The sequence below is a fragment of the Triturus cristatus genome, chromosome 10 (assembly GCF_964204655.1).
Source record: "Triturus cristatus chromosome 10, aTriCri1.1, whole genome shotgun sequence".
NCBI classification, from domain to species: Eukaryota; Metazoa; Chordata; class Amphibia; order Caudata; family Salamandridae; genus Triturus; species Triturus cristatus.
The window spans coordinates 242,118,120-242,144,669 of NC_140593.1; the positions used below are offsets into that span (position 1 = coordinate 242,118,120).

General features: G+C 47.7%; 1 protein-coding gene across 4 annotated transcripts in view; it reads right to left on the minus strand.

The window, feature by feature from the left end:
• Window positions 1–26,550, minus strand: part of ICA1 (islet cell autoantigen 1) — a 369,010-nt gene that overhangs the window by 179,972 nt on the left and 162,488 nt on the right. For all 4 annotated transcript variants that reach the window (XM_085630894.1, XM_085630896.1, XM_085630893.1 and 1 more), the window contains exon 7: window positions 20,588–20,686. In XM_085630894.1, the coding sequence (XP_085487020.1) occupies window positions 20,588–20,686 (99 nt within the window). The remainder of the gene's footprint in view (window positions 1–20,587; window positions 20,687–26,550) is intronic.

The window sequence follows — 26,550 nt, forward strand, 5'->3', positions numbered from 1 at the left end:
GAAGAATAAGAACCAAGGAGATTCGAGTCCGCACGATATCTTCACCACACGGGAGAGCAGCAGCATCATTAAAACAGCAATGGAAGTAAAATCGCAGGCAGTGAGGCAATGCAGTTATATAACAGGATAGTCGCATGAGCAATTACGCACCCCTCCAGTGCCGCCCCCACTCAGTCAACCCCCCACCCGGACCCAGAATCGAAACAAGTATAGCGCAGAAACATAAAGAGAAAAAAGGCCCATAGAACTAATTGGAAACAGTAAGTTACCCCCCCACCCTACACCAATGCGGAGGCTACGGCCTTCCCCCCCCCCAGCATAGTGCCTGTCGCCCAATAAACCCGAAATATAGACAAGAAAGAGAGTAAGAATAAAGTAAAGAAAGATAAGAAAACAGTACACCTATGTTAAAGGGGGTGAGAAAAGAATAGGACTATTCTAATCTAAACTCTCGAAAAGAAGAAAGTGGGGAGGAGCCTACGTATCATCAGAGCGCCCTAAACCATCGGCCATCTTTGGCTTCCACACACTGAGAACCCACTACCCCAAAAGCGGTCGTGTGAAAATGAATTGTCACAACAAATTAGATGAAGGAAGACAAATCGCGACGAATGCGCACAAAGTACACATACAGTTCCAGTCCCAGTCCAGCCCCTCCGTGAAACCATGGCGATATTAATCAGTCTAGCCCTGGCCCGATCGCGGGCTTGAGATTAAGCCAGCCCCTACATGAAGGCCCCGCATCCCGTGCAGACAAAGACAATATGGCCGTTTGGGAGAAGATGGTGAAGTAGAATCCCAAAATGGCCGCCGACCATCTGTAGAGGTCCCTTTGTGCACCACAGAAAGTTCAGACATGGCATGTAGAGTACAGGAGTTCCACAGAAAAGAAGCAGTAGGCCACCGTGAACGATTCCTCGCGGATGTTAGGTGTTGCTCAGCTGGATACTCTTGCAGACGCGGTGAGGCAGGCAACAATGAAGCAGGCAGCAATGAACGGGGAAACAAAGTATCCGCTGTTAAGCTGGAGAGCAATTGATCCTGGGTGCCGGGAAAGCCAGATGCAGGCACCAGTGTAGCACGATCACACACAGCCGTTGCGTCCCCGCAAGAGGACAAAAGCACTGGCAGACCCACGCCGTGTTGATGACAGACGGAGCGCTCACGGCCCGCAGCCGACCACAGGGAGTCAAACTGCTCACTCAGCGCCTGAAAGCGAGCAAACATTTGTAAACGAAAGTCCCGCAGGACGGCCAGTACGGAGCCGCATGTCAGCGGAAGCTGCACCCCCACATCGGCAGCAATCCGGGACGGCACTGTGGAGCTGGTGTCTGGTGGAGGGAGGGCGAAGCGGGCAGCGGGCAAGACCGGAGTATCACCCCCCGGCCGCGAGCAGGCAAACAACGCCATGTTTTACCGCCGGACGGTACAATGGCCAGGGGGGGGGGTCGTAGCAAGGAGTCAGTTCCCCTCAGGTCTGCGCCGCAACTGGGAAAGCCAACAGTCGCCTCCCTTCCCTCGGGTTCTCTTTGCAGCCGACTAGGCAATAGAAGAAGGGGGTCGGCAGCCTCCCACAGCGCGGTCCACAGATCGGGGCAGGAGACCCGCCTCACCGGGGCTTACCTTACAGCCCCAGCCCTTGAGGCGCAGGGTGGAGGAGGTGTCTGGCCGTCCCTCCCCAGGCTCATCTGGCGACAGTCCGTGGTGTTAGGTGAGGTCGGGACCGCGGGGCTCGGATTTACGCTAGCGGGTCCGGGGACTGCGGAGCGTCCCGGGGGCCGGCAAAGGCCACAATGGAGCAGGGGTCCAGGGCGGAGAACAAAAGCACCAAGAACTCCGGCATCCGGGCGGGCTGAGACTTCGGGGAAGTGGCGGCGTGGACAGCGCGTCGTCGTACACGTTTCACCTCGAGAATCGGCAAGGATAGGAATCAGGATAATAGTCCGGGGCCAAGGGCCGACGGAGCCGGGCGCTCAAGCGTCTGCTCCGGTCGCCATCTTGGCTCCTCCCACCGAGATCGAGAAAGATTAGATCGAGCCTTTGGTCCTTTGCATGGTCTTCCTTCGCCCCATTTGATGGTTGGCAGTCAGTCGAGTAAATTGGACAACCACACACAAAGATTATTCTCAAATCCTCAGTGTCGAGAAGGTTGGAGTTTGGGCTCATATGCAATGCGCGTTAAAGGAAAAGCTACACAGTATTCCATGACTCGAAGTTGCTTTGAAGAAAAAACGATTGACCAAACCCAACACTCGATAGCAGGAGTGTGCAAAGCATATGCATCTATAGATAGGCATGCTACGAACATATTACATACTCAACTTAAAACAGTTTTAGTTCATCATATCAGTCCCAGTTTTCCAGTCACAAATTATATAGTCTTTCTTAAAAGGGTTTCTATTCCAATACATCCAGTGGTTATAAGTTAATCCTTTAAAACCTTACAGGCGGACCTGCTTTATTGTTCTAAGACCAGTTGATCGAAACAGAGCACGCAAATGTCTGTCAATCACACTGGGACACAGACAAATTCTATTTTCCATTGTTCCTTTATGTTTTTTACATAAACAGGAAAGGCTCTATTCGGTTTCCATATTTTTCCATGCTCCCTACATTTGGAGACTCTAAGTATGCAGTAAGCCGAATCACAAGTATCCTTTCTTGTTTTTGCGCCAATGTCAAATTCTAAGTAGGATCGTCTATTGTGTAGGCATTATGCACATCCATTGTTTTTTTTTTTTTTTAAGGTAAAGATTTAAGAAAATCTTTTGTAAAGTGGGCAGTGTTGGACTTGGCCCTTCTGGCAGGTTCACCCCTGAACTTTTTTTGCTTTTTATTGGTGACTTGGTGTGGTGATTTTTGGTTTCTGCGCACTTTCCCTGTGTCCCAGGGTAAAGTGCGTGCACACTGAGTGCATGTGGTGAGATAGGCCTGCCCTCCCATAGGAATGCATGGGGAATGTATGTGTCCCTAGTAGTTCCTGATGCGTGGGGTGTGCAGGCCCGAGTTTGGTATGTGCGGACTCGTGTGATTGAATGCTGCGCGATGATGTGTGCGGCGTGCATGTACCTAGTATGGAAGTGCCACTTCTAGAAGTGGGCACTTCGGTGTGCAGTGTAAAATGTGTGCCTTGTCGCGTGATTGGCTGGCTGAGGTCATGTGACGGGCTAGGGATTCCCCAGAGTCAGGAGTCGTCACCCGGTGGTGAATAGGGAGATCAGCAGCTAGATGGGTGGGAGGAGTACACCTGGGTCCTGAATAGGGCAGGGGCTTTCCCCACACAATGCTGGCTCCGCCCCCTGTGGTGCGACTGACGACCCTAGCCCTGCCAGTGAATAGAGTGAGGGGCTGAGCACATCAAGGGTGCTCCCCAACCAGCTGCGACTGGTTTTCCCCCTCACCCTGAACCAAGAACAAAGGGTTTTAGTGTATAAAAATGGGGCTGTGTCCCCACAGAAACTGTTCACTTCCAGGATCCTGAGGGGGGCTGCCGCTGCTGGAGGCCAGGAGGAACCGCCACTTGGGACTGCCTTCCTGCCCTGGAGGGCCCAGTGAGCTGGCCCCTGGCCCAGCCTTGCCCCCTGCCCACCTTCCTAAGGACTTTGCTGGACTTTGTGCTTATTTTCCCCTAAGCGCTGGGAGCGCTTTATTTGTATCCCTAAAGCGCCTGGGAGCTTCTATTGGCCTTTAGCGCTGAGAGCGCTTTCACTTTTTATCCCTAGCGCTAGGAGCGCTTTATTTCTGCTAGCCGGTGCCCACCCGGCGTTTGCCCCGTTTTTGCCGATTCTAGAGTCTCCTGGCAGGTGCCCACTCTGCCAGGGACATTGCTGTAACTGTAAGCGGGTGCCCACCCCGCGGAACATTGTTTTATTATCACGAGGGAGCCTACCCCTCTGGTTGCCGAGTTGTAGAATCACCGCCGCGGCCGGGCTTGTAGGAAGTCAGGCAGGCCGGGGGCAGGACTCCAGGACAACCGGAAGTAGGAGGGCGGGAGCCTACCCCGCCTCCTTCCGACGACGAGCGGCTGGACTGATTCCCCTTCGAGACCCAGGCGGGAGCCTACCCCGCACTGGGCCGGCCCGGAGAAGAAGCGGGGCCGGAGGTTCGGCGGGAGCCCACCCCGCCAACCGGCGAAGAAAAGAGAAGTCCGGGAAGCCTCCGTACCCGCCGGTGAGTGGCACATTGGTGGGGACATTACTTTGTTTACGGGAAAGGGTCCTGCCGGCATTCCTTCCAGAGCGGCCCCGCTTGGCAGTGGGCCGCTCCGACGAGGCTCTCTCCCTCCGACCAAGGGACCAGCAACTCGGGGGCATTCTTGTTCTTAGAGCCACAGTGGCTCCAACGGGGGCATTTCATTATTGTTTAGAGCCTGCGAGGCTCTGGGGGCATTATTCTTTTTGAGTCCATGAGAAGGACTCCAACGTTGGGGGCCATGTTTAACAGAGCCCACGAGGCTCCAACGACGGGGGCATTTCGTTTATGCTCAGAGCGGCCCCGGAAGGCAGCGGGCCGCTCCTACGTTATCTAGGGGGCATTTCTTGTTTTAGAGCCTGCGAGGCTCAGGGGCATTGCTTGTTGTAGAGCCCAGAGGGGCTCAGGAGGCCAGAACTGTTCTAAGGGCCCAGAGGTGCCCAGGCCTCAGTCCCCACAGCTGCCCAGCACTTAGTGGGCAGCTGCCACGTTTAGGTTGTGCCTTGTGCGCCTGGCTTGCGCAGCCTGCGTAGTCGCTCCCTGATATCGCTGGATATTGGGTATTTCTGCATCCTGAGAGACCAGTTGGCCTGTGGACAGTTATCTTGTGTTGTGCCCTCCCCTAGGGCGCTTGGTGATTTTCATACATGTACTTTTTGTGCCTGCGCAATGCCTTCATGATATTTTCTTTTCTAAATTGTGTTTACACCTCTGAATGTATTTTATGCATCGTGTGTTTATGTGCTTAGACCCCTACAGGTATTGTGATACTTAGGTGGTTGTTTGATTTCTCCTAGTACAGGTGATGCTAGTGAGGTCCTAGTTCCCTGCGTGGCATTTTCCTAAGGTGGTTAGGGTTGCGTAGGTGGTACTTACCTGATACCAGTAATTACTGGTTGTGTGCTATATATGTTATTTTGTGCTACAGTAATTTTATTCCTATGTTCTAAGTGCTAATTTCTACAAAGTGCTAATTCCTGACAGTGGTCCAGGTGGCCCTGTCCCCTGTACATATAATCCCTTGTAAATTCTGCCCGTGCCTGTTGGCACATTGTAAAGTGTGTGTATTTATCTAATGTGTTTGGTATAATACAAAGGCTATTTTTATATAATACCTTGTGTGGAGTTTCCTTTGTGGTGGGCCTTGGGTGTTGTTGCTGGGTGCGCGCGCAAACGCTTTACACATCGCCTCAGAGATAAGCCTGACTGCTCGTGCCAAGCTACCAAGGGGGTGAGCAGGGGTTATCTTTGGCGTGTAACTCCCCAGCCCTGACTAGAGTGGTGGTTTCTGTCTGGCTTTGGCGCAAGCCCTAGCCAACCAGAAATCCCATTTCTAACATTGGTGATCAGCGGTGGGATTTGGACTTGCGTTTGTGCTGTACCGCAGCGGCAACTGGCCGCACTACAAAACTCTGCATTTAGATAAATCACATGGTATAGGGATTATTGTTCTAAGTTTGTTTTTAATTGTCATTTCTTTGGAAATGTGTTTTTGTGCACTGTGATTTAGGTGTCCCTAGCTCGGGAGGGTAGATCTTCCCCCCAAGTGCATTGTGTTTTCTGGATTCACCAGAGAGTGGGATCCAGTGGTGGCAGCGTGATAGTGGCCAGTACATTTGTCCCCCGCCCTGCGCCCAGAGTTGGTACCTGTGTCACGTGGTGGTCAGGTTGAGGAATCGGGGGTGGTAGAAACTGCCTTACCAGTCCGAGGGGAGGGTTGTGTGTGGATGAATGGTGTGTGGCACTAGGCAAGTGAGTGTGAGTTCTCTGGGATAGAGAGCTTGCTGAATCCTTTGTGAATTGTGTACTCCTGTGTTAAGCTCAGACCCCTAGGTTCCCTGTGTGATCTTTTCTCTAGAACGTCTGCCAGAATGGAGCCTGCTTTTGATCCCAGTGATCTAGTTTATTACAGTATGCAGGAGTTGGAAAGGTTCTGTAGAGAGAGAAACATAGGGGTGAGAGAGTCAGACACTGTGTACGAACTGAGGAACCACATGATTGGATGGCAAGCAGGTGAATGGGAACGTGAGCGCAGTGAGGAAGAAAGGGCCCGGGCCTCACACCTGGAGGGTGGTGGGTCTGTGGGGAGCCCTGATGATTCAGAAGAAGATGACAGTACCTGGACGCCAGTAGAGAGTGAGGACCCCGTAGGTAGGGAGTCCCTTGCTGGGTCCAGCGTAGGAGATAGCGCCTCATCCCTTTCCCTGTCCCCTGAGCATAATGGTAGTTTTCTGGATTCCCCAGTGAGGGTGGAGTCCAGTGGTGGCAGCGATATAAAGTGCAGTACAGAGAGTCCCATTCCCAGTTCCCCGAGTGTGGTACCTTGTTCCCGAGAGGAGGAATGTAGGTTGAAGTTCAGGGGCAGTAAGAAGCTGTCTCACCAGTCTTGGGAGGAGGCTGTGGAGGAATGTCATGATGCCCTGGTGGACTGGCTGGTGTTTAACCCGGAGCAGGATTTGGATGGAGTACTCAATATGATTATCAAAGAGCAGATGCTCAGTAGTTATCCCGGGTTGCGCCAACACCTGTTGAGGTATGGCTCTTTTTGTCCATGGGAACTTGCAGAGGAAGCAGAGCGCTGGGAAAGTGCTAGAGGTCCTCTAGAGTCATTAGTGAGTGATTCCAACAATAGTGGGTCAGAGATCCTCCAGCCCAGCGTGGTGGAGGAGGCTCAGTGTAGCCCAGCTAGGTCCCAGGATAGCGAGGAGGGTGTAGGGGCTCACTGCCTGGCTCAGTGGAGCAGGAGTGAGGGGGTGACCGAGGGTCCCCAGACGCCCGAAACCCTGCCTCAGGACTTGGATGGTTTCATGAGGGAACACCAAGTTGGGGACCTAGGCTGTCCTGTTAGTCCACTTGAGGAAGATCTCTTAGTGAGTAGAGGACCTGGAGCGCCTGTAAACCGGGCTCCTGTGGTTCTGGAGTCTGGCAGTACCGCTCCGGTAGGGAGGGTACAGGAGTCCAGCGTGAGGAGTGATTGGGGGATGAGTTCCCCAGTTGAAGAGCCTGTGGGTCAGGGACTACCCAGTTGGGCTAGGATCCCGTGTAGTGACCAGGGTGGCACCACTTCTGTTCTGGGGGATCTCCGCGCACTGTCAGGTGGACAGGGGACGGGAGATCAGCGCCAGACAGACAGTCGCTCGACATATGTGTCATTTGATAGCCTCAGGGGGATGGAGTGGAAATCCCCAGAAGTCCTGGAGTGCCAGGCAATTATTCCACCAAAGGTTCTAGGCCGGAGGTTGGAAGGCCAGGTTCAGGATCAGCCTGACCTGAAGGGTGGGACGTCTGTAACCAGCGTCCCGACCGGTTCTTCTTCCAGAGGTACCGCCCCAGTTGGTAGGGAGCAGGGCTCTGGAAGGGGGTGCAGAGGGTGGGAGAGCCCACCTCTGGCCCCGGTACAACCTGAGGGGTTAAACCCTGGGTTGGAATGGCGTTCTAGGTGTACCCCTCGCCGGAGGAGGAGGAACCCTAGGACAAGAGGTAGGGGGAGGAGAGCCTTCCCTGAGACTCCTGGTCCGCCTGATGGTGTAGACCCTAGGCTGGAGAACCAGTGGCAGTCTAGTCCTGTCTTGCAGAGAGGAAGAGTGGAGAATGGCCGCTATGTGCCAGGGGTTACTACCCCCCACTCTGTGATTAGGCAAGGACCGGTGGCACCTGGGTGGCCTAGGGCCTGGTCTTGGCCGCGAACAGCTTGGGAGTACCAGTGGGGTAGCCCAGTTGGTCCGGACAGTGGTTTTAAAAGGAATTCCATGGGTTCACCGTGGCGTAGAACCGGAGGGTGTCCCTGCCGTTGCGGGCCCGCGTCCGTGTTCTATCGCCCCAAGCAGGGAAGTCCATCACGGTGGTGATTGGTCTGCCCTGCGTTTTGGCTGGAAGGGGGTTGTGTTGGACTTGGCCCTTCTGGCAGGTTCACCCCTGAACTTTTTTTGCTTTTTATTGGTGACTTGGTGTGGTGATTTTTGGTTTCTGCGCACTTTCCCTGTGTCCCAGGGTAAAGTGCGTGCACACTCTGAGTGCATGTGGTGAGATAGGCCTGCCCTCCCATAGGAATGCATGGGGAATGTATGTGTTCCTAGTAGTTCCTGATGCGTGGGGTGTGCAGGCCCGAGTTTGGTATGTGCGGACTCGTGTGATTGAATGCTGCGCGATGATGTGTGCGGCGTGCATGTACCTAGTGTGGAAGTGCCACTTCTAGAAGTGGGCACTTCGGTGTGCAGTGTAAAATGTGTGCCTTGTTGTGTGATTGGCTGGCTGAGGTCATGTGACGGGCTAGGGATTCCCCAGAGTCAGGAGGAGTCACCCGGTGGTGAATAGGGAGATCAGCAGCTAGATGGGTGGGAGGAGTACACCTGGGTCCTGAATAGGGCAGGGCTTTCCCCACACAATGCTGGCTCCGCCCCCTGTGGTGCGACTGACGACCCTAGCCTTGCCAGTGAATAGAGTGAGGGGCTGAGCACATCAAGGGTGCTCCCCAACCAGCTGCGACTGGTTTTCCCCCTCACCCTGAACCAAGAACAAAGGGTTTTAGTGTATAAAAATGGGGCTGTGTCCCCACAGAAACTGTTCACTTCCAGGATCCTGAGGGGGGCTGCCGCTGCTGGAGGCCAGGAGGAACCGCCACTTGGGACTGCCTTCCTGCCCTGGAGGGCCCAGTGAGCTGGCCCCTGGCCCAGCCTTGCCCCCTGCCCACCTTCCTAAGGACTTTGCTGGACTTTGTGCTTATTTTCCCCTAAGCGCTGGGAGCGCTTTATTTGTATCCCTAAAGCGCCTGGGAGCTTCTATTGGCCTTTAGCGCTGAGAGCGCTTTCACTTTTTATCCCTAGCGCTAGGAGCGCTTTATTTCTGCTAGCCGGTGCCCACCCGGCGTTTGCCCCGTTTTTGCCGATTCTAGAGTCTCCTGGCAGGTGCCCACCCTGCCAGGGACATTGCTGTAACTGTAAGCGGGTGCCCACCCCGCGGAACATTGTTTTATTATCACGAGGGAGCCTACCCCTCTGGTTGCCGAGTTGTAGAATCACCGCCGCGGCCGGGCTTGTAGGAAGTCAGGCAGGCCGGGGGCGGGACTCCAGGACAACCGGAAGTAGGAGGGCGGGAGCCTACCCCGCCTCCTTCCGACGACACGCGGCTGGACTGATTCCCCTTCGAGACCCAGGCGGGAGCCTACCCCGCACTGGGCCGGCCCGGAGAAGAAGCGGGGCCGGAGGTTCGGCGGGAGCCCACCCCGCCAACCGGCGAAGAAAAGAGAAGTCCGGGAAGCCTCCGTACCCGCCGGTGAGTGGCACATTGGTGGGGACATTACTTTGTTTACGGGAAAGGGTCCTGCCGGCATTCCTTCCAGAGCGGCCCCGCTTGGTAGTGGGCCGCTCCGACGAGGCTCCCTCCCTCCGACCAAGGGACCAGCAACTCGGGGGCATTCTTGTTCTTAGAGCCACAGTGGCTCCAACGGGGGCATTTCATTATTGTTTAGAGCCTGCGAGGCTCTGGGGGCATTATTCTTTTTGAGTCCATGAGAAGGACTCCAACGTTGGGGGCCATGTTTAACAGAGCCCACGAGGCTCCAACGACGGGGGCATTTTGTTTATGCTCAGAGCGGCCCCGGAAGGCAGCGGGCCGCTCCTACGTTATCTAGGGGGCATTTCTTGTTTTAGAGCCTGCGAGGCTCAGGGGCATTGCTTGTTGTAGAGCCCAGAGGGGCTCAGGAGGCCATAACTGTTCTAAGGGCCCAGAGGTGCCCAGGCCTCAGTCCCCACAGCTGCCCAGCACTTAGTGGGCAGCTGCCACGTTTAGGTTGTGCCTTGTGCGCCTGGCTTGCGCAGCCTGCGTAGTCGCTCCCTGATATCGCTGTATATTGGGTATTTCTGCATCCTGAGAGGCCAGTTGGCCTGTGGACAGTTATCTTGTGTTGTGCCCTCCCCTAGGGCGCTTGGTGATTTTCATACATGTACTTTTTGCGCCTGCGCAATGCCTTCATGATATTTTCTTTCCTAAATCGTGTTTACACCTCTGAATGTATTTTATGCATCATGTGTTTATGTGCTTAGACCCCTACAGGTATTGTGATACTTAGGTGGTGGTTTGATTTCTCCTAGTACAGGTGATGCTAGTGAGGTCCTAGTTCCCTGCGTGGCATTTTCCTAAGGTGGTTAGGGTTGCGTAGGTGGTACTTACCCGATACCAGTAATTACTGGTTGTGTGCTATATATGTTATTTTGTGCTACAGTAATTTTATTCCTATGTTCTAAGTGCTAATTTCTACAAAGTGCTAATTCCTGACAGTGGTCCAGGTGGCCCTGTCCCCTGTACATATAATCCCTTGTAAATTCTGCCCGTGCCTGTTGGCACATTGTAAAGTGTGTGTTTTTATCTAATGTGTTTGGTATAATACAAAGGCTATTTTTATATAATACCTTGTGTGGAGTTTCCTTTGTGGTGGGCCTTGGGTGTTGTTGCTGGGTGCGCGCGCAAACGCTTTACACATCGCCTCAGAGATAAGCCTGACTGCTCGTGCCAAGCTACCAAGGGGGTGAGCAGGGGTTATCTTTGGCGTGTAACTCCCCAGCCCTGACTAGAGTGGTGGTTTCTGTCTGGCTTTGGCGCAAGCCCTAGCCAACCAGAAATCCCATTTCTAACAGGCAGCCTACAATTTTCTTCTATATTATGGCTTTACATTGAATTCTGTTCCAGGAAGATGTACATACAATAATGGTGGTTGATGATTTGACATTTGTAAGAGTTAATTGCACCCGTGTTATCAACGCTGGTGTCACTTCCTCATTGTAGGAAAGATTTTTTTTTTTTTATTAAAGTATTTCCATCTGCATTCATACAATTGCAAAAGTAGATGAGAAAAGGAAAATGCTACTTACCAGTATGCATCTGTTAATGGCATGTAGAGCTGTAGATTCATATACTTGTGCATAGATCACCATCTGGAGTTGGGCTCGGATGTTTGCACTTTGTTTTCGAAGAAGTCTTTGTGGTCACGAGATAGGTGACTCCTCCTTAGGGTGATAGTGCGCATGGCCATCGACTCCATCTCCAGATTGTTTTTGACTTGAAGGGTTATGATGGCGTTAGTAAGAAATAGAAAGATGTTCATGTATGATGTATCCAAGTAAGATATTACTGCAACAGATTAGAGGTATCCGGGGAGGTGGTTGGGCGTATATAAATCTACAGCTCTACATGCAAAGAACAGATGCATACTGGTAAGTAGCATTTTCCGTTCGAGGCATATGAGCTGTAGATCATAGAATTGTGCATAGACTATACAGCAGTTATCCCCCTTAGCAATGGATACTTGTATCTGCTGCAGTGGTCTGAAAACGTGTTCTTAATACAGCCTGACCCTCACTAGCTTGTTGTTTTGTTTGCAAATTTACACAATAGTGTTTTGTGAAGGTGTGTGGTGGAGACCAAGTTGCTGCTTTGCAGATAACTAGGGGAATGTTCCCTAAGAATGCCCCTAGTTTACGTGTGGAGTGAGCTCTAGGGGGAAAGGTTAATGTGCGTTTGGCTTTAACATAGCATACTTGGATGCACTTAACAATCCACCTTGCAATCCCAGTTTTTGAGATGGGATTGCCTTTATGAGGTGGGGAGAAAGCCACAAAGAGTTGTTTAGTCTTTCTAAAGGATTTTGTTCTTTCAATGTTGTAAAGTATTGCTCTCTTAACGTCTAGTGTGTGAAGATCTCATTCTGCCACTGAGTCTGGCAGAGGGAAAAAAACTGGGAGTTCTACAGACTGGTTAAGGTGGAAGGCAGACACGACTTTAGGTAATAATTTTGGGTTAGTCCTAAGAACCACTTTGTTATGATGGATTTACAGAAATGGTTCTTGTATGGTTAATGCCTGGAGTTTACTAACTCTAAGAGAGGTGATAGCAACCAGGAAGGCTACCTTCCAAGTGAGGAACTGTAATTCGCATTTGTGCATAGGTTCAAAGGGGGGACCCATGAGTCTGGTAAGGACAATATTTAAATTCCATACTGGAGAGGGTGGAACTCTTGGTGGAATTATTTTTTAAGTCCTTCCATAAATGCTTTGATAGCAGGTACCCTAAACAAAGACAAGTGTTGTCTGTTTTGGAGACAAGCTGCTATTGCAGCAAGATGAAGTCTTGTGGATGTATACACTAGGTTACATTGTTGTAAATGCAAGAGGTAACAGATAATGTTTTGAAGAGAAGCATCTAGTGGATTGATTTTGTTATTTGTACAGAAAATTACAAATTGTTTATGCTTGCAATGGACCCCCTGATCTGGCATTTCCAAAAGAGGCATCTGCAGAGGGGCCTACAATTCAATACTGGCCAGCTCCTAGTCTCGCTTTATGCGGATGACAATACTGTATGTTCGGGAGCCCTGGGTGAATTTAGAGCCGCTCAGAGAAATCCTTCGGTTTGGACGGCACTCTGGCCCTGGCATTAACTGGCGAAAGTCAGTTATTTTTCCCTTAAGTTCCAGTACAACTCAATGGGAATGGGAGTTCTCTCGAATGGAGCTTCGACTTGGTCAAGTACCTTGGCATTCACGTCCATTTGGATACTCAACAGATCATTAGACTCAACTATGTACAAGCAGTGGTGACACTGGAGGCCCAGGTGGAGTGATGGCTGCGGCTGCCTTTATCCCTTGCGGGCAGAGTAGTCATCATTAAGATGATAGTCCTACCTAAAGTTTTAGATCTTTTTAACAATATCCCTATTCCCCTCCCGAATAGCTTTTTTTCCAAGATACAAACGCATCTTCTGCGTTTGGTTTGGGGGGCAAACAGCCACGTGTCCGCTGGCAAGTCCTCACCCTACCATATGAGAGGAGTGGGGGTATGGAGTTCCGAACTTCCATTTGTACCATCTCATGGCGCAATGTTGCTTTCGTGTAGTACCATCCCGATGCCAGGGTTCCATTCCTCCACCCAGAAGCAGATTGTTCTTCCTCAATGGCTGTCCACTGTCCTACCGAAGGGCATTTCCAGAGAGCCTCACGATATCCAGACGGTCTCCACCACCAGCTGGGTACGACACAAACTTACACGGCTTACTGGCGCCCCGATCCTATATTCCTCGGCGCTCCCTCTCCCTAATGCCCGCTGGCTTCCCATAACAGGTGAGAAACTGGTGCAGCGCTCCTTAACTAAACTTGACATCACGAAACTAGGTGACCTGTATCCTGCTGGACATATTTTTTCCACCGCGGAAGATGACCGCTTTCACGCTGCCACATTCATGGACACCTTTATGTTGAGTCGGATCTGCTCTGCTCTACGTGGTGCTACTCCGGGATTCCCCATGGAGCCGGATTCGTTCCCCCCTCTTACACTCATAATTGAGAACGAGAATGAGGTACACCTTATCTCTAAACTTTACAAGATGTGCTCCGGGATGCTTCTGGTTTGCGACGGCAGGGTCCGAAAGGCCTGGAAGAAATATTTGGGCCGTCCCATCACCGACAAACAGTGGGCCAAATGTTGCACTGTCATAAAAGAGGTTTCGCTAAACAGCAGGCATAAATTGCTACATATTAAATTCCTTCGTAGGCTGTATATCACACCTGCCAAATCGCACAGAATAGACCCAACTAGGCCACACACTTGTCGCAAATGTGCCGTCCCACATGCAGACTTCGCACACCATACCTGGATCTGCCCTGTTCTACAACCATACTGGGAAAAGGTACATAAAATATTGGGAGACATGACTGCACGGTCTCTGGTTCCCATTCCGGAGGTGGCACTTATGAGATATGTGGTAAACTTCCCCAAAAATGTTAGGAAACTCGCTGCCCTTTGTCTATTAATGCCAAACGAGAAATAGCGATCCACTGGGGCCGCAGGACTGCTCCCACAGTACAGAACTGGTTGAACAGTTTAGCATATTGCAACGTCAATAGCGAGGTGTATTCCAATACCCTACCTAGTTCCTCTTGCCCCAAAGACAATTGGGGTCCCTACAGAACATACGTGGAGTCCATTCGCTACACCTCTGATACATTATTAGAACAGGGCATCAACCCTACTGGGGTGGGGCAGGCTAATCACTGCTCCCGCAGCATCTGTTGCTCGGTATGAACCCAGGCCATGTGGCACTCCACTTCCTATTTTTAGATGGTACCATCAGTGATGATTGGGTTTGATTGGTTTGTGATCACACTGTGGAAACAACAGAGGAGGATGGTCAGAGGAGGGGAAGAAGCCATTGCAATTATTGTTTCTATTTCATTGCTTCTATTCTTGCCACTGCTCTTTTGAATGTTGATTTTAGCCGTGCCAGACTATATATTGCTTCTACCTGATATGCTGCACTTAATGCGATTGCTCGGAAAACAACTGACAAGCTCTGGTACTATTGCTAAGTTATGCTTAAATCTGATAAATACGAGCTGCGAAGGGGTACTAGGCAGGGATGCCCGCTCTCTCCGCTGATATTCTCTCTTATCCTGGAGCCTCTTGCGGCCTGGGTGCGAAGGGACGTGATGGTGCAAGGGTTGCGGTGGGCAGCAGACATGGCAGACCGCATACCCTTATACGCGGATGATATACTGCTATACCTAGCATCCCCGCACAAATCGATCATAGCGGTATTGGACATATTCACAAGTTTCGGTAAATATTCAGGATATGCCATTAACTGGCACAAATCCACATTATATATGGAGAGGCCCAGCCCCCCGACTCCCGCCGAATTGCAATATAGCAGTGGCGACGGAGAGGTTTCGCTATCTGGGAATCTTTGTTACACCAGACCCAGATTGTTTCTATAGCTCCAACCTGGCTCCCTCTCTGGCTAGACTGCGAGCCGACGTAAAGCACTGAGGTCGTTGCCTTTAACACTGTTGTGGAGGGCTGCACTCTTCAAGATGCTGGCCCTTCCTCGTTTCCTTTATATACTACATAACTGCCCGCATAGAGTCCTGGATTCGTACTTTAGAGCAGTTGAAGGTGAGATTCGTACGCTGCTGTGGGATGGAAAGGCCTCCAGGATTGCACTGAAAAAACTGACGAAAGGTTGGTACGATGGGGGCATTGCACTCCCTGACCTACAGCGTTACTACTGGGCTGCGCAACTGGTAGCTGTCAACCACTGGATGTATCATCCCCCTGGCGATCCAGCGTACGTGCTTGACCGATACCAGACTGACCGGTCCGGATATCTGGGGGCTCTATACACTTCCGATAAGAAAAAGAGGGGGAGGTTCTTCGGACCTACACAACATACACTAGAGATCTGGCACTTAGTCAATTCCCAGCTGGGGTGGGCTGGAGTCCTCTCCCGGGCCACACCGCTGTGGTTCTCCCAGAAGCTCAGCATGCTGTGCTATCAGCCCGGGTTCGCCAAATTGGACCTTATTGGGATTTCCGCAGTGAAAGACATGGTACAGAAGGGAGCACTACTTACTTTTGAGGACCTCCGGAGGCGCTACCATATGGCGCAAGGAGAAGTGTATAGATATTTGCAGATAAGACACGTGCTGACGGCTGCGTTCCCGTCTTTTAAAGATATACCAGAAACGTCGCCACTAGAGGACCGTCTATTAGATGGGCCCCTTAATTCAAAGGCTATATCCCTAACTTACAAAAAGCTGAGTAATAACTTACCAGACGCATTTCCAAAGCTTAGAGAGCGGTGGCAGGACGACTTAGGCCCTATAGATGATGAAGACTGGCAAACGGCTCTCATGTCCCCTCGAGAAGCGGCCATCACACAAAGATTCAGGCTGATTCAGCTTCGCATATTGCACAGATCATACATCACAGGGAAAGTTCTGGCGAGAATAGGAGCTAGACCGGACGACTTATGCATGAAGGGGTGTGGACAACAGGCCACATTTTATCATATGTTGTGGAGTTGCCCAAGGATACGTGCACTTTGGGAAGGGGCCTCAGAGCACATGCAAGCCTCCCCGGGGAAAGACATAGTACTGAAACCACAACTGGGACTGTTGAACATATGGGAGTCAACTGACCTCACGGAAACTGAACAGCACTTCACAACACTGGGATATACGTTGGTGAAGCGAGAACTGGCCAGAAGCGGGGGGGGGGGGGGGTCCGGAGTAAACCCACCACGCGTCACCTTGTGGGCTAACAAAATGGATAGATGCATGCTAGCAGAGACCGCAGTTTTTAAGGCTCGGGGTTGCCCCAAGAAATGGGATGAAAAGTGGTCCGATTGGAATGCATATCGAGGGAATGTCTGTGTATCGCCTACTGTCGAAATGGAGATGAATAAGCAAGTAGGATGTGAGGGGAGGGAATAATATGCATCGAGAATTAATGGCTGTTCCTCACTGTGTCGAACTTCTTGAATATGTCGTCCAATTATGTATGTATGGCTGTAATTAAAACTAATAAACAAATTGTTAAAAAAAAGAAATAAAAAAAAAAATCTGATAAATAAAGTTATTAAAAAAAAATTACAAATCGTTTCCAATTTGCGGCATAGCATGTTCTGGTAGTAGGACGTCTAGCCTCTTTAATGATGTTCATGCAGTCTGGCGGGAGATTGAGGTGCCAGATCACAAGGTTGAGTTGACTGGGATCTGGATGCCTTATCTCTCCATGGTTCTGAGTGAGAAGCTTGGGTGAGAGGCGGAGCTTTTCATGAGGAACCACGGATAGTTCCAAGAGAGTTGTTAACCATGGTTGTTGGGCCCATGTTGGAGCAACCAGGATCATTGTGAGGGAATGCTGTTTGAGCTTCCGAACCACTAGTGGAATGAGTGGGAGAGGCGGAAAAGTGTAAGCAAATTTGCCTGACCAGTTCATCCATAGCACATTGCCTTTGGACAATGGGTGTGGATACCTGGACGCGAAGCTTGAGCATTTTGCGTTTTGGTGTGTGGCGATCAGATCTATTTCTGGGTAGCCCCACATGTGAAAGAATGGAAGGAGAACTTGAGGATGAAGTTCCCATTTGTGGATCTGCGGTCTTTGACGACTGAGCAGATCTGCAATCTACATACTCCTGGGAGGTGTTCCGCAAGGAGGTGTACGTTTTGCGGAATGGCTCATCTCCATAAGCTTTGAGCTAGGTGTGAGAGCTGCAAAGTGTGTCCCCCCCTGTTTCTGTATGTAATACATTGCGGTCATGTCTGCGGACCAGGACAGCTTTGCCTATCAGGTAGAGTTGAAAGGAGTTTAAACACTAGGAAAATTGCCAACAATTCCAGGTAATTTATGTGGAATTGTTTTTGCTGAGGAGTCCACATGCCCTGAATGGTATGGGTTTGAAGATAAGCTCCCTAGCCGGTTAGCGATGAGTCTGTTAGCACTATCTGTGGAACCGGGTCGAGGAACGGCCACCTTTTGGAAAGGTTTTGTGTGTTCCACCACTGCAGAGAGCGATGTGTGCGGCCGTCCACCAACACCAGCTCTGATAGCCGACCTTGAGCCTGGTTCCACTGACATGCCAAACACTCCTGTAAGGGGCGCCTTTTGAGTCTTGCATAAGGGACGATAATGCAAGAGGCCATCATCCCGATTAGCTGCATGAACACTCAAGCTGGTAGAGAGTGTTGAGGCTGAAAATTTGATATTAGAGCTTGCATGGTGCTTATCCTGACTGGGTTGGGGTATGCTAGAGCTTTTGAGGTGTCTATTGTAGCTCCTAGATATTGTTGTAGGCTGGACGGTTGGCGGTGGGATTTGGTGAGGTTCACCGTGAATCCCAAGTTGTAAAGCGACTGGATTGTTTTGTGTGTGTTGCACACAGCTGCTGTGTGATTTGACTTTTATGAGCCAGTCGTCCAGATAAGGGAACACGTGAATATGTTGTCTTCGTAAGTGAGCCGCCACTACTGCGAGGCACTTGGTGAAAACTCTGGGTGCTGTATTCACCCCGAACAGGAGGACTTTGAATTGGTAGTGTTGGCCATCTACCACGAACCTGAGATATTTCCTGTGAGCGGGGTGAATGGGAATATGAAAGTAGGCGTCCTTTAAATCCGTAGTGGAGAGAAAGTCGTCATGTTGAAGCAGTGGGAGCACCTGTTGGAGAGTGACCATGTGGAAGTGGTCTGACTGAATGTAGAGGTTTAACGGTTTGAGGTCCGGTATTGGCCTGAGAGAGCCATCCTTTTTGGGAATCAGAAATTAGAGGGAGTAAACCCCTGTGCCTTGATTAGGCAAGGGGACTTGTTCTATTGCATGTTTTTGTAATAGAGCGAGAACCTCTTGTTTGAGAAGAGTGAGATGTTCCGAGGACATTGGACGTTGTCTGGGAGGGATATCTGGGGGAGTGGAGGGGAGTTTCAGGCAATAAACATACTGGATAATTTGTCTTACCCACTCGTCTGTTGTGATTGCATTCCAGACAGGTAGGAACTGTGAGAGACGTCCCCCGACAGGAGTGGCATGATCGGGGGTAAGTGAAGGGAAGTCACTGCTTGGTGGTAGGGGAGTTGCGGGTATTGTTACCGCGACCTCTTCCCTTACCGTTGTTGCCTCTGTACCCTCCACAAAAGTAACCTCTTGAGGAATTAGTTTGATTGGGGCTTTTATAGGAAGAAGAGGGATGTTCTGAGCCAGCCCTGTAAAAGGAGCGACAAAATGAACCTCTAGAGGAAGGTAATTGCAAGGCCCCAATGGACTTGGCAGTGTCCGTATCCTTTTTCATCTTCTCTAAAGATGTATCGACAGTGGGCCCAAAAAGATCCTCTTGGTCAAAAGGCTGATTAAGAAGAGCCGATTGCACCTCCTGCTTGAATCCGGAGCCGAGCGTGCCTCCGTAGCAAAACGCTGGTAATAATAGCACGAGATGCCTTATCAGCTGCATCGAGCGCACATTTGATAGATGTAGGTTATTAATTTTCCCTCCTGTATTAGGACATTAGCTTTGTCTTTATATTGGTCAGGAAGATGTTGCATAAGCTTCAAGCTCATCAGAGTGAGCTCTGTCATATCTGGCCAACAAAGCTTGGGCATTGGCAATCCGCCAATGATTTGCAGCCTGTGATGCAATACGTTTTCCAGATGCGTCTATGAGTTTGGATTGCTTACCAGGAGAAGGAGTGTTGTCTGTGCTTTGTAAAAATAAATAAAATTACCAGGTCATCAGCGAAAGTTAGATGGCTAATCTTTTTCTGACCAATTTGTTGAGAACGTCCATCAAGATGATTTAGAACGTCTGGTAGATCAGCCATATCCAGAGAAAATAGTAGAGAAGGGTAGCATACAGCACTGTTAAGTAATTGGCAGTTTGCATTTTAGTGTTAAGCCAGATCTGTAAAAAAGTTTTATTGTACCCAAGTGTCCTTGTGTAATTTGATTTGAAAGTATAATGGAGTGTGGTCAATACCCAACTACAGTAATTTACGCCATAGTTGGTTCCCATTCAAAAACAGGAAGGAACCCTTACAATTCCCAGCTTGTCTCTCTGTACCTGCCCAAGGGGGGTCAGCCTATGGTATTACAAGGACTCTCAGCCACTGGGATTACAAGAGCTGGGTCTGGTGGCTTAGAGGACTAATGCGCCCACTGTTGGGGGCCTGTGTTTTACCTCATGGTCACAAGTTCAAATCCTGGCAGGTCAACTCATTCTTTCATCCTTCTGAGGTCAATAAAATGAGTACCATTGAGTTGGGTAACTATAAACATCTGTTATTCAGTGCCAAGATACCTGTCGCAGTGAACATGCGTTTTACAAATACAGATTATGTTATGTTTATTCATCATAGAGTCATCGTCCAGATACCTAGTGTAACTGGATGGGCTCAAAACTGATAGCCAAGGGAGCTTTTTTTTAGTTATTGGGTGGGGCTCCAGATATAAAATAGTCTAGGGTGTCCTGAGGGATAATTTTATTTTCAAAGGGCACCCTGATAAATTTAATAAACAGGTGGGGCTGCACGAAGAAAACTTGTGTCAGCTGCATCCCCAGGTCAAAATGTTTCAGCCATTCTACCAATGCCTTACTGGACTAGTTGGCTTTCATCAGGGCCTAACAAAGATAACATTAGTATCCTATTTGCCCCCTGTATATCCTATTTGTGTGCATTCAATTATGCTTCAAGGTGAGAGAGCAAAACGCAGGTGCCTCTAGACGCTGGAGCTTGCTCCGCAAGAGCCTTGACAGGTCAGAGGACTGGTTGCAAGTAAGTGCAGGGAGGGCTGAGCCTATGCACATGCGTAAAACCTCTGAAGAATTAAAAAATATTTATTACAACAGTATTTAAGAAAGTTATTTTTTCTCTTTTTGTTAAATGGATTCTTTAAAAAAGTATGGATTTAATGAGATTACATTCACATGGAAAGCTAAGTGAATAAATAGTTAATTGCAAGCACAGTTAAATCTAAAATTACCCAGTTAAACTGTATGCATACTAAGAGTATTTGTCAATGTGAAATCATTTACAATTCAAATTACAGAATAAAAAGGTTCTCAATTTTTACATTACCTTTAACATGGTGAATTCATATGGCTGATAACCTTTGAAGCTTTCGTGGATGGCTGCCATTGTGTGTGAGGTTTTCTCCCAAAAATGAAGAAGCGTTGTCTGTCAATAAATGGAATAGGTTTATTATACTAATTTTAAAAGTTTATGCATGTTTTCTAAAACACTATATCATTCCTATCGAAGAATCCAGAAATATTTAGAGCTATCTGTGATCAGAAGGTGTAATTGGAAAGCAAAACAGACTTGTAGTCTAAATATGAAAGTCTGCCATTTCCTTAAAAGGTCAACAGACGAAGGGACAGGCACTATTGTACGCCAGTTAAGCAGCACTACTAGGAACAGACATGCCATACAATATTGTAAAATAGGAAGGGAACAGGTAAATATTTGTATGGATTAAATTTATAAAGATCACTGGTAACAAGTAGGTTACATGGATACTCTTTCACTTGTTTGTGTGTAAGGGTACATTAGTATCATATCCATGAGACTCTTGAGCAATGAGGCCACAGGCTATCAATGTTTAATAGCACTCAGAGCCAGCCTAGTGACAAATATATGGACAGTTTCATCCTAACAGGGCCTTCTTTAGAGTGGACCACTTAGTAAATTACTCCATCATATGGCTTCAGTTCACATAACTCCCAATAGACAGACAATACATAAGCTAAATGTCAGTATGAAGCAATGCATAAATAAATGAAAGAAATACAATATTTTATACTACTTATCAGCTACACCATAATAATGTGTATGCTTGCTTTGTGGTGTTTCTCAATAAAACACATTTTAATAAAATAACGTATCCAAAGTCTGCCACATGAGTGTTAAAGGACTTATTGCAGTACCTGTAACACTGTTCAGAATGTATGTTATACTGTTCAATGTTATGTTAAGTTGCATTGTAGAGTGCACTAAACACCCATGAGGATACCTAGGTGCTTGAGCAGGTGGGTGGGCGTGTGGTATACGTGGAGTTATTCAAACAGCCAGGTCGTCAGCCTCTTGCGTAACGCAAGAAGTGAGGAGGATGCCCTGATGTGTTGATAGATCTTTCCATGTTTTGAGTGAGATGCAGAACAAAGCTCTGCTTTTATGAATGTGGGGTGTATATGCGAGCGAAAGTGAAAGTATGCGGCTGTTCAGGTATTCTGGTCTAATATTGTGTAAGGCTTTCTATGTGTGAGTGAGAAGTTTCAATTGGATGAATTTGTGAATGGGGAGGCAGTGGAGCTACTTAAGTTGCGGTGCGATGTAGGTGCAGCGCGATGTAGGTGCAGCATGGGAGATCAAGTATGAGTCTTGTAGTGGTGTTCGGATGAGTCAAAAGAGTACTTCCCCCCCCCCCTTTGGACAACTTTACAATTCAGCGGTCACACATTTATATGAAGGACCAATCAATACCACCAAAATATGATATATATATATATATATATATATATATATATTCACTGAAAAAAAACATAGGTTTCAGGGGCATTATAGTTAGCTAGACATTTCCCTCGTACAAAACCCTAGAAATTCCCCTTTTATAGTTAGTTCAGCTAACTATAACTCGCGCCCCCGCAATGCACTGCTGATGACGTCACATATTACATCACTCATAACATGGTCAGTGACATCACTGATGACATCACTGATGACATCTCAAATGACATCACTGATGACATCTATGTGATAAATTAGTACACCTTCTCACACCCTAATATAACTTTTGATACACCAACTCAAAATTTCAGACGGCCATTTTGAAAACCATAGATACTCCAATACCAATAACTACATACCCACTCATGGACTCTTAGGTCTACATGCAGCTCCACTCACTCACCTGTACAGTCACTCATACTTACAGTCACTCCGTACAAGACTATCATATGCATTTATACAGATATATAGACACTCACACACTGCCAATCATCCATTGAGGTACTGACACACCTAGTCAGTTGTGCAAATAATTAAACACAGTCCAATTGACTCACCTATACAGTTAAACACACTCAAGTTCACTTACTCATAAAAATACTAAAAAATGTTGACACTCTTATTCAATTACTAGTACAAGCACACACTCATCCATACAGCCAGTCCCGCAATCACACACTCTCACATATAGATAGTTATTTACTCTTATACACATATACACTGTGTTTCACATATCTAGTTACTGTCACATGTACAACTGAGATATGCATTCAATCACTAACACACCCTTACATACACTCACCCAACCATACAGCCCATCACAGTTGCACTCTTAAAACCATGCACCCATAGAATCACCCACTCACACATCTATGCACAGAGTCACACACACCCCACCCACACATACACTCAGGCACCCATACAGATACTCAGACAACCAATCAATAACCCATAGAGACACTCATATTGCTATTCACAAAACCATGCAGCCGTTTATACACCAACAGATCGACAGATACAGACATTCACACAGTTTAGTCACTAGTCTGTAGTAAGATACATTTAATGACTCACTTATAGAGTCCGTTACGCACCTAGAAAATCCCCCATTCACACACTTGTACACCCACTTATTCTTCAACAGGCCTTTCCCTATATATATTAAACATATTAAAACTGTTCAGAAACACATACTCAATGGATGACGTCATCAGTGATGTCATCAGTGATATCAGTGATGTCATTTGAGATGTCATCAGTGATGTCACTGACCATGTCGTGAGTGATGTAATATGTGACGTCATCAGCAGTGCATTGCGGGGGCGCGAGTTATAGTTAGCTGAACTAACTACAACAGGGGAATTTCTAGGGTTTTGTACGAGGGAAATGTCCAGCTAACTATAACGCCCCTGAAACCCATGGTTTTTTCAGTGAATTTCTAAGGTTTTTTAAATGCCAATTCCTAACTATAACGCCCCTGAAACCTTTGGTTTTTTCAGTGAATTTCAAAGGTTTTTTAAATGCCAATTTCTAACTATAACGTGCATGAAACCTATGGTTTTTTTCAGTGAATTTCAAAGGTTTTTTAAATGCTAATACCTATCTATAACTTATCTCTTAAGATATCATGAAAAGCATTCTTTTTTAAAAGTAGGGTGCACATTAGTTTTGTGGAAAAGCATCTTTGTGATTGGTTAAGAAAAAGCAGTTTCAACGTGGAGTACATATCATAGGATAAAATTTGCTCAGCTCAACCACACCTGCTACTTGCATTTGGAAGGCACTGTTCGAACTTAAAACAATCGTCAACTTTTAACCTGCACATGTCATTAAATGTTCAAGAAAATGTTACAAAAAAATATCGTAAAGTTTAGAAAAATCGATGAACTTTTAACCTGCACGTATAGTAGAATGTTCTAGAAAGTGTGTTGATAGACTACGTTGCACTTCTGACTTCTATGTGTTGTTGAATATTAAAAAAAACGGTTCATATGGAAAATTAAAAAGAAACCAATAGAGAAGTTTTGAAACCTAAAAGAATCAAGGAACTATTCTAATTTATTCTTTACATGTATTTATGTGTGCAGCAACAAAATTATAGACACAACAGCACTAGGAAAAGGAAGAAGCAGGGAGTGGGGGGGAGAATGGGCAGAATGGCACACATGCACAACACACATATAGACTAACAATGGCCAAAATGAAACACACCAACAAGGAGCACAAGTCACACAACCTGCCAACATCACACCACTGAACGAGCATAGAAGTGAAAACCACGCTGCATTCATAGAGGATGTGTACAAAGGCCAGTCGTTGGTGTTGTGGGAGGTCTGCGACCGTGGTCATCATGGATGAGATGCCCAGCATGTGGCACATGGTCGAGTTCACGGCTGCTCCTCCCTCCCACAAGCCCCCACACTTTTGTACGGTGAGCTCTTGTATCTCGTGCACTTGTACGGCACGCCATTGTAATGCCTATTTGCGCATCTCCTGCTACATTCCAACTACATCACAGTGCCGTTTGGAGGTGGTGCATGCCACTTTACAACATCGACTGCTGCGGCTCTTGTAACATGCCACACCAGAACACAGAGACACACTTACCGCACTTCCTGTACACGGACATGTCCGAGACACCCCGTTTTCCTTGCCGGATAGGCACACCCCTGCACTGACCTGTGAACGACAGACCAGCACACGCCAGTTGTGCATGCAGGAGGATGCGTACGTAGCTACACATCCAAGCTCACTGCCAACGCTGAGGTGACAGCACACTGTGATGTTGCAGGGCTCGTGCCTATCATGCTAAGACAATGACCACAGGGACACACTTACTAAGAGGTGGGTTTGGGGAGCATTGGCGGTCCTGCAGTTGTTGAGATGAGTCTTCTGGCCCTCATGGGTATCCCTGTATCATGCTCATTGACTATGGCACCTGTGGGTGTTCTGGTGTGGCTCTTGGCTGTGTTCCCTTTCATGGTGCAGGTAGTTGTCCTGCTTAACACCAGCAGAAAGCAGGTGTAAAATCCGTGGTGCTAACGTGTCTTATCGCCGGAATTTGTTTCGCATTGCAATTGGTGTGAAAGTTGTGATATGATTTTTTTCGTGTGCACAACAATATACAAACTGAGCGGTGTATCTCGTCAAGATCCAGCACTTGACGCACTATTCCCAATCAATATAAATACAATGAGATTTCTTAATAGATTTTGTGTGTACACTGTAAGTGCAGCCAATACCTCAGTGCAATACAATACAGGATTTTAGTATTTAGAATAAATCGCAAAGGTGCACCTCGTGTCTTTTTGCACGGGAACGGCTACTCTCCATTTCATTATCAGCACTTTAACGGAAGTAAAGTTGAGATAAATCTAACACACTATTCAGAAGTTGGTGCAAACTGCAGATATCACCAGTATTCCAGCGATAAGTGCCCCAAAATTTAACACCATGGTGGACTCCATCAAATAACAGTAATAAGAACGAGTCACACAGCAGTTAAGAGAACAACCAAAAACATTATTAATTTTTTTTTCAAACTTTATTTTTTATAATAATAAATATATAAACGATAAACTATTTTCAAACTATTTTTTATTAACATAAATATAAACAATAAACTAATAAACAAAATGTAACAACAATAATACAAAACAACAAGGCGGAACACTCCTTTAGGAACCACGGATGTTGACGACAGACCTGGAAAATCAGAAAGATTGTTAAAAAAACACAACATGGTATTCTCAACAAAATACCACAAGAAAAAAAATAACAGATATAAAATTTTGTTAGCTGTATACATTTTATATAAGTTTAACTTACAAAAACTGTAAATGTTGCCGCTTTAAAATATTTACCGAATCTGAGGAAATTTTTTTGCAGAAGGCACCACGCCCACAACGTTTTTCTTCAGTGGTGAAGAAATTTTTTACTTTTTCCAAGGGGCAAACAAAGACCAATGCCACCTTCTTCATTCGCAAGATTTGCCAAAGAGTTCTGTTACGAGGGGATCCTAACAAAAAATACTCGTGCGGCACAGCAAGTATGATGAAACACCTAAGGACCCTTCATCCAAACAATCTTGCACGAGAAGAGTGCAAACAGATCTGAAACACTCCTGTTCTGTATCTGTAAAAAAGAATCGCAAATAAATGTATATTAATAACTTTCACATTTATAGTATTCCATTACTGTACAAACACATTTTATATAAAAACTGACTAAGAAACTATAGCCCTGAACCACAAGTGTGACGATCGTTAAAACACTACATGCATAGTGCATACTACTTTGAAACAGTTCATGCCCTAAAGCCTACCTCACTAAAAGACTACATGCTAACTGACTAAATGATTACAGTACTATAGGGAGACACACTGGGTGAGTGACAGGGTGTTTGCTAGAAGAGTATGAATACTAACTAAGGAATTGAAGGTGTGAAACACAACTGTGTAGGTGATTAGAGGACTGCACCCATACTGCATAGGCATTTAAAGCAGTCCATGTGCTAAGGCCTGGCTCACTGCATG